We start from the raw sequence: 8862 nt of genomic DNA on the forward strand, positions 1-8862 counted from the left end.
CGCCAAATGGGCCGACGACATAAGGGCCACCACAAGGGCTGCCCAAGAGGCCAAAGGGTCAGGTCGTTACAATAAAAAGGCATCTTATTTGGTTACCAGGATTCATAAACTCTAGTACTTAAGCCTGGAGGTTTAGAGTTCGAATCCCAGGGGAGGCAAAAATCCACTGCCAAGGGTGGAAAGTCCTAGTGAGTAACGACACGGCCAAAGGGTTGTCGGTCGACGACATGAGAGGTCGCCAAATGGGCCGACGATATAAGGGCCGTCAGTTGGGCTGCCACAAGGGCCGCCCAAGAGGCCAAAAGGGTCGGGTCGTTACAGTCAGTATCCATAAAATACACATAATATTCTTTTTACAACATCAAGGTAGTATCCGCAATTTACATTCCATGCAAATGCATGCATCATCCAAAGTTTTCAAAAATCAAATACATTTCCTACTCAAATGTAATCTAGCATGCATTCAACCCACTCAAACCGCACTTCATCAATTTCAACTCTGGAGTACTTGAGATTTGTAAAATGTAAAAACACATAAATAATATATTAGTAAACCAAGACCAAAAATTATAGTTGAAAAAGCAGTAAGAGCACTAGGTAACAAGATGACTAATTGGAATGCTTAAAAAGAGAAACGTTCATCAATTATCTCAACCACATCATATAGTGATAGATCTATCATTCCTGGGAACTTAATATAATCTAAACTAGAAATTATCGCAACGAAGTTTTCTCATAGTTGCAATTTAATTAATCAGTACTTATCTACGACTTACAGTATGTACAAGCAGAAAGATACAAACAAAAACAAATTTCATCGAGTCTGAATATCTAAAACACTATAAAAAAGGTTATTTGTTAAAATATATGCAATTTATAACCTTAGTATTAAACACCAGTTCTTCACAAGTTGAATACTGAACTATAAGCCTTTTTTCACTAGAATTATTGTTGATATGGATATTCTTACAAGATTTATAGTTTTGGTCATCAGCTACAGGGGCTTTATGTATTTTGTTCGAGTATAAACTTAGTTGTATTCCAAGATAATTAACTATGATGCCTAAATCACATTGGCTGATGATAAATCACCTTCATGCATATAACTTGTGACAATTGTATTGCCACATCAAAATACATCCATGTTTCAATAAAGGTAAGAAAATAAGCCAAAAAATTTACATGTTGATAACATATTTCCAATCTTGAATCCAGGCGCGCGCGCGAGAGAGAGAAATGTTATGCTGCATATTTTACCTTCCACATGCCACGAGCACCTAAATTTTTTTTTTTTGCTTAATACTATAACCCAATCCCTAAATCCTAAAAGCAAAATCTTATTGGCATAACCGAGAGTTTAAAAATAATAAAAATCACTATGAACAATGCTATAAGCATCGCCCACGCTGGGCGCCCAGGATAAAAAAACTTATATATATATATATATACATATATATATATATAGTTTAGTATCTAACATATGAAACTGTTATTTTGTTATTTCTAAATAATACTTATTTCATTAATCCTACCAATTTGAAATAACCTACTTAATTTTTTTTTTCGTTCAATTCCAATACCAATTTTGACAAGAATGTATAGGAGCTACAACTAATTGCTATTATTTTATCAACTCTTGAAGTAACAATTCTAACACACTATGTGAAATCCATTCATTAAATACATCAAAAAGAGATAGAATACTGTTCAAGTGTAGATTTATACAGATTGTAGAGTTCACTCGAAAACCACTGCATGATAGATACCCCTTTATCTACACATAAAAGTTTTATGTCTAAACATCAGAAAGTAGGGTATGAGTAAAAAGCCTAAACCAGAGTCAGATAATGAAAATCAAAGAATAAATTGTGAAAGCCAAGGAGTACCTGAATGAGATGTAGTCGGACTTGTTGGCAAATGTGATTATTCATTTAGTTTCAGGTTTAGGCATAGGAAAGAGATGTTTAAGGATGTTTGCAGTCCTTTGACCAAGCTGTAGTTATTCACAATGAAGCAAAACAAGTCTGCACAAAGCTGTAGTTTGTACAAATGTTTCAAAAAATATACAAACTATGCAAGATACAAAATTTACTTCTACATACCACATTCAGCAACTCAAAGAATGTAGTTGGACCAAATGACAAGTGGCAAATGACCAAATTATCAGGCTCACCACGATGTTCATGAACAAAAATAACATCTGTATATTCATGCGCTCGGCAAAACTCAATAATTTCTGAGATCACCTACAGAACAATGTATAACTGTGTCAGTTGACAACAAGAAAATATTTATAAAAACATCCAACAAATAGATATGAATCTCTAAAAATATAGATTTTTTTTATAAAAATGGCAGTATGAAGTTTATTTTTTAAACAAGCTTCAAATCAAAAATGAGGATGACCATGCTATGCAATGGATTCCCATGTTCTTAGCATTAATAAATTTCATCCCACTAACAAAATATCAACAAGTATGGCAAAATAAATGAATTAATTTGTAAAAATAAATAACTAAATACAATGACACTTATAAGTGCATGCCTCAGTTTTATACTTACAGAAGAATTGAGGAACATACCTGACTACCACGGTTCATTCTCGCTGCGTTGGGAAACATCAATTTTAATTCCTAAATGAATAACATAATCACGTCAAACTTACGGACAGAGCTTTGATGCTTCTACGAAACAGCACCAGGTGAAATATGACTATTGGGAGGGTACAAAAACACACTTTAACAAACTGACCAAGACGCTGGCTTAGCTCATGAGATGTAGTCAACAAAATGCAGATGACCAAATATTTGAATACTTGAGATAGAAACAACTGTAGCATTTTTTCCATTCGATCAAGAATGAAGGAAAGATAACCACTTCACAAAAAGAATGAAACAGAAAATTTGTGGACTATACAGAAGATTTGGATTTTACAGAAAACTTGTGGACTATACAGAAGATTTGTGGACCCCAAAAGAATGAAACAAAGAATTTATAGTTCTCAGTGAAGCAGTAACTCACAGTGGATATAAGTTGGATTGGCAAGGCATTGAACAAACTCCAACTCAAGAAGAAACCGCTGGCGACCATCATCAGGATCCTTGTAAGGATTCTTAAGTCTATAGAAAAATATTGTTTAGCACACGCGCACACACCAAAAAAAAAAAGAAATCAAAACCCTCAAATCACAGAAAACTGGGAAGAAAACACTTGCAGAGAATAGGAATCAGTAGGTTGATCAACATCATCTTTGCTGGAAGCCATTGCTTTTGAGCCCAGATAAGAAACCTATAGCTGGCAGAATTAGGAATCTAGGAAGCAGTCTTGTTGTCTAAAATGGATTGTTACCAGGCCAAGCTCGTTACAAACCCATCTTTGCTCCTTTGCACTTTGGTGGTTTGACCTAACAGAAGGATAATACTAAAGGATTTCAAAGATATCGACTTGGGGATACCAAGCACTTCACACAAAATTGCAGGAAGATATAACACAAACAAGCACAAGTATTGCTCCACCACGTAGAGTTGATTTCTGCAATAAGCATCCCATAATGAATGAAGAGGCAGTAAAAGAAAAAGCAAGGTAATTTACATAAAATCGCTTAAATATATAACAGTAGCAAAAGCAAGAACAAGCTATCCTGAAAATATTAATAGCATGAGTTGAGTTCAGAACGTAAGATCCCAACTCAGAATCTTGAACTACATGGAAAAAAAAGAAAAAGAAAAGCGAGAGCTTTCAATTACCATAAACTTAGTGATTCTGACCAAGAGAACCGTGAAAAGCGCAGATCTGGTAGCCCTAGGAGGCATTGAGAGGGGGAATGCTGCTAGGGTTAGTGCCAGTAGCCGGATTTGGGAGCTTGGGTTGCATCTGGTGTCGCCGCCGCCTCTCCCATTCCCATGAGAACTGTAAGAAGCGCAGAGAGAAAGGTTGCGAACAAATCCAGAGAAAGACATTTTGTTAAAATATTCCAGCGGCGAAGAGGAAAGTGGTGGCGGCGTCGCGACAGTATACGGTAGACGGTGCAATATAGGTTTAGGTTTGGAAGGAAGAGTGAAGTGTTACAAATTTTGACTAAGTATTGGTGGGAAAATTAAATTATTTTATTTTGGTTCATTAATACCACTTTTAATAACGATTTTTTACTATATGATTTCGTAGATAGAACAAAGAAACTATTATAGACATCATATTTTAAAAATTGCTGTTAAAATTGATGTCTATTAACGAAAAAAGGCGCTCATGGACATCGGCTAAAAAAACTGATGTCTATGAGTAAAAATCTGCGCTCATAGACACCGATTTTTGAAAAAACCGATGTAAAATATTCAAAAACATCGAAATTTGCTTAAAACCACTGTTGTTCTACCGATGTCTTTGAGGGTTTTTCTTGTAGTGTTTCTATTTTATTTATTTACTTTTTATATGCAAGTGTTAGTTTAAGAAAGTTTGAGAAAGGTTTGCTTTTTGTGTTTACAGGCTATTCAACCCCCCTTCTAGCCGATCGCAATGATCCAATAAACCCAACCCTGATAACGTTAGCACTTTGGTATATTTTTAAGGTATTGTTACACTTTGAAAATGAAGGATTATATATTTGCTCCTTAAAAGAGTAAAATATGCCAAACTTGGAAGATTTAGACTTATTTAAAATTGGCACAAAAAGGATAAGTCAAAGAAATTCTAAATTGGGACTTTGACATTCTCTTGGGAGATAAGGGCAACATAGAATTAATTTTGACTTAGCAATGGGATTAAGGATAAATACACTTAGATAGATAATCTAGATATTCTTATTTATGCTAAATTGTCATGATTGTTTGTTCATCATATGCCAAGACATCATAATTTGCATTCATACTTATTATAAAAAATACCATGTCATATCATACATACATCATATAGCTATAGTATATTTTCTTTTAAAAATTATTCATTGTGGTGTATGTCATAAATCATCATATATTATTCTAATTCCTTGTAATTAAGGAAAATGACATTAGCTATCAAATGACATTCTAGGTGGATTATCACAATCTAAATGTCTAGATAGATATGTATGAGCTCTTAGATTAGGGAAAACCAATATCTATATCTTACAAAGATCAAAAGTTGACTTGTATATATTTTAGTGAATATTAGATACAAGTGAGATATTAAGAGGATGAACAAAACTCAAGATATTGATTTAGTGCATCTTTTTAAGTTTTAAATTCATCAAAACACATAGATTATGTGTTATTTAATCATTGGGAAAGCTAGTGTACAAGTCATGTACATTTAGCCCAAGGAACATGATTGGAAATTAGTTTTGAAAATTATTTTAAAATGATTTAAGAAAACTTTGGTGAATGCTATCTTTTGATAAGAATCACCATTGTATAGTTAGACACAAACTAGAGTAAAATATTGAAGTTTTTAATGGTTTTAAGTTTTGTGTCAATCTTTGAAAATAGAAATTATTTTCTTAGAAACTATTTTTCCTTGATAGTATATGACTTAAATAATGTCTACGTTAAATTTTATGATTTTTGGAAAAACATAGAATTATTTAGGAATTTCTAAATTTTGACTGAAACTGACTTCAGAGAAATCAGAAACCCAATAGATCAGCCAATTGATTGGGGAGGTTCAATCTATTAGTGTCAATCGATTGGGGAGGTTCAATCGATCAATTTATTGATTAAATGAGTTTTTCACGAGCAGTTGCCTGTCGAATCAATCGATTGATCGATTCAACCCAACCTTGATTGATCAGTTAATCAATTCAAGTGTATTTCCCGCAAACAGAAGCTCGCAGAATTGATCAGTTGATCGATTGAGTGACTTCAATCGATTGAGCCCTAACTTTAATCGATTGGAAAAGTTGATTTTAGTTGTGTTGGTCTAATTTCAGTCCATTAAGCCACATTTAGTCGTGTTAACTATCTCTAAACCTAAGAAATTTATTTATGAACATTTAAGGGTTGTTTTCTTGTTGAAAATAAAAATGGAATGGTTAAAGAAGACTAAGTTAAAGTTTTAGGATGAGGTTTAGTTTCAAAGTTAAATTTTGAACCTCAAAACCTCAAATTTTGAGTTTTCTAAAGGTTTAAGAATTCCAAGTCATTGTCGGTGCAATGACAGAAGATTGAAGTATATTTTGAGGGGGATCTACTCCTTAAAGACATGAATTATTTTTTTTATGAAACAATGGAAGGTTGTAAACCTTCATTATGGATGTATGCTCTAGGATGAGCATTTAGAGACAATGAAGGGTATGAGACCTTCATTGTGATATTGTGGAAAATAAGTGAGGTTGTGAGCAACATTTGGATAACTCTTCGAGGGAAAAGTTTTGATGTGTACCAAAAGGGGAGAATATAGGGTTTAAGTTAGGAAACCTTTATTTACCCAAAGAGGGAGATTGCCCTCTTAGAAAGGGGGAGAATGAAGGAAACCCTCATTCATGCTTTGGCATAAAGAAAAGTTGAGGCTATGAGATTAGTCTAACTTAAACGTATTGTCAAAAATTTAAAAATGGGGAGATTATTGGTGCAATTTCTCCTGAGTCAAGGTTGTCCAGGTTGACTAAGTTTGAGTTGGCTCAAGCTTGAGTTTTGATGTTTGAGTTTTGATATTTGACAATATATGGAGAGTGCAGGTGCAATTATCCATATGGAGATTGATGGTCAAAGGTTGACCAAAAGTCAAATAGATCAAGGTTGACCAGATATTTAACTGGAAAGTCCTAATTGGAGGTTACACAAGAGCAAGTCCAACAGGAAGGTTGCCAGAAGAAGAAAATCCAAGTGGGTAAGTGTTGACAGGACACTTGGTGTGAAAAGGCCTAGTGAGTGAAGCTACGTAGTGAGAAAGTCCTGGTAAGTGAAGTCAGACAGTTGGTAAGTTCTAGTGAATGAAGCTAGGCAGTTGAAAAATCTTGGTGAGCGAAGCTAGGTAGTGTGAAAAGATCTAGTGAATGAAGCTAAGAAGATGGAAATCCTGGTGAGTGAAGCCAGGTGGGAAAGTCCTAGTAAGTGAAGCTAGGCAGTGAGGAAGTTCTGGTGAGTGAAGCCAAACAGTAGAACACGAGATCACTAGCTGTCATCAAAATCTTTTTAAGGTTGACCGGACATCTGGTCAAGTACATGACTTGTACACTATCTTTTTAAGCTAGTGTACAAGTCATGTACATTTAGCCCAAGGAACACGAGATCACTTACCATCATCAAAATCTTTTTAAGGTTGACCGGACATCTAGTGACGGTAAGTCCAAGTGGATCAAGGTTGACTAGACACTTGGCACGAGAGAAAAAGTCCAAGTGGGTCAAAGGATTGACCGGACACTTGGTGATGAAATTCCAGTAGGTCAAGATTGACCAGATGCTAGACAATGAGGAGTCCTGATAGGTCATGGTTAACAGGATGTTGGGTTTAAGAACCCTAGACTTGAGTTAAACAAGTTAGGGTTGGTCAATTGATCAGGTGATCGATTGAACTAGAGTCCAATCAATTAGTTGATTGATTGGGAGAGTCTCGTGAACAATGACAGCCCAATCGATCGACAACTGTTTGCGAGAGCATAGTGTGCTCCTCAATCGATCAGCCGATCAATTGGGCTACTCCAATCGACCAGTTGATCGATTGGAGAGTAGTTTTCATGAAGCATAGTAAGTACTGTGCTGGATTGATTGGAAAGGAGCCTAATTAATCTTAGGGTCTTCTGTGAGAGCATAGAAGTCATCTAGATCGATGCAGCTACCTCAATCGATCAGCCTGTCGATTGAGATATGACCTTTGTGTAGGTGGCGAGCTTTGGGTGGATGGGATCGATTGGATCTAATGTGGCAATCGATTGGGAGCAGTCTCAATCGATTGGGAGCCCTAGATCATGACAAAATAAAGCAGTTGGCGAGGTTCAATCATTTAACTCTTCACCAATTCCTCTCTACCATTGTCGTCGGTTCTTGAAGCTTCTTGGAGATAAGTGTTGCTGTACTTCCAAGGTTCAAGAGGTGATTACAAGTTACAAGAGATCAAGCAAGAAGAGATTTTTATTATATTTATGTATATTTACTACTTGTTTTTAGTTGTGTTTTGTGTGAGCTTGTATGAGGTTTCTCCACCTCTGGATTATTCTGAAAAGGAGTGTTTTCATAGTGGAGAGTGTGCTCAAGTGTGAATCCTTAGATTAGTCACCTTATCTTGAGATGGATACCAAGTAAATCCCTTGTGTTAGCATTGATGGAGTTTGCTTTGAGTTTTCCGTTGTAAATCATCTTCAACGAAGTGAGATGATATATTCATCCCCTCTAGCTTTAGAGTGTCCCAAATATAATATCCACCAAACCCAAATCATCCGTAATGTTAATTAAACCTGATAGTTTCCTGAGCAATTAATAGAATTGAAGGAAACAACCATCCTTAGGGATGACAATTTCCCCGCGGGTTCGGGGTCCCGCGGGAAAAACCCGAAATGGGGATAGGGATCCCCGATTTATTCAGGGATGGAGACGGGTTCGGGGCGGATATGGGGATATTGTTCCCATCCCTGAACTGCCTTGAAAATAATAATAATAATAATAATAATAATAATAATAATAATAATAATAATAATAATAATATTATTATTATTATTATTATTATTATAATATTATTTTTAAAAATAATAATAATAATATTGATAATAATATTAATATTAAAATTTTTTAAAACATTAATAATAAAATTATTATTAATACTGATATTAGTATTAATATTAATAGTAAAATAATAATAATATTAAATTAATTTAGGGATGAAAACGGTGATGGGGTCGAGGATGGGGATTTAATCTTTAATGGTTTGGGTTTGGGGATTCCCCGAACCCGAAAAAGT

The 8862-nt window shown here is 34.9% G+C and overlaps 1 protein-coding gene across 7 annotated transcripts; it reads right to left on the bottom strand.

Annotated features, from left to right (window-relative positions):
• Nucleotides 1-948: 948 nt before the first annotated feature.
• Nucleotides 949-3996, bottom strand: LOC122056419. Of its 7 annotated transcripts, none has more exons than XR_006133150.1 (8): nucleotides 3747-3996; nucleotides 3496-3531; nucleotides 3349-3403; nucleotides 3022-3288; nucleotides 2583-2633; nucleotides 2103-2246; nucleotides 1887-2034; nucleotides 1600-1774 (listed from the first exon to the last, which is right to left on the bottom strand). XR_006133150.1 is itself a non-coding variant. In XM_042618360.1 (8 exons), the coding sequence occupies exons 3-7, from the start codon at nucleotides 3246-3248 to the stop codon at nucleotides 1924-1926; spliced, it is 438 nt and encodes a 145-aa protein (XP_042474294.1). In that variant the 5' UTR covers nucleotides 3249-3288; nucleotides 3349-3403; nucleotides 3747-3996; the 3' UTR covers nucleotides 1600-1774; nucleotides 1887-1923. The 7 variants fall into 7 exon arrangements, 4 of the variants coding, with proteins under 4 accessions (XP_042474291.1, XP_042474294.1, XP_042474293.1 ...); XM_042618360.1 differs by lacking the exon at nucleotides 3496-3531 and having other exon boundaries at nucleotides 3022-3119; nucleotides 3215-3288; XM_042618359.1 differs by having other exon boundaries at nucleotides 3022-3119; nucleotides 3215-3403.
• Between the last annotated feature and the right edge of the window lie 4866 nt (nucleotides 3997-8862).

The sequence above is a fragment of the Zingiber officinale genome, chromosome 3B (genome assembly GCF_018446385.1).
Source record: "Zingiber officinale cultivar Zhangliang chromosome 3B, Zo_v1.1, whole genome shotgun sequence".
Lineage (NCBI taxonomy): Eukaryota > Viridiplantae > Streptophyta > Magnoliopsida > Zingiberales > Zingiberaceae > Zingiber > Zingiber officinale.

Bases quoted from the DNA above. Each gene is read 5' to 3' on its own strand.
- LOC122056419 (XM_042618357.1), bottom strand. From the start codon at position 3,248: ATGATGTTGATCAACCTACTGATTCCTATTCTCT. The intron at 2,634-3,021 runs GTGAGTTACTGC...TTATTCATTTAG, and splicing joins CAATCCAACTTATATCCACT to GAATTAAAATTGATGTTTCC. The intron at 2,035-2,102 runs GTATGTAGAAGT...TACAAACTACAG, and splicing joins TCTTTGAGTTGCTGAATGTG to CTTTGTGCAGACTTGTTTTG.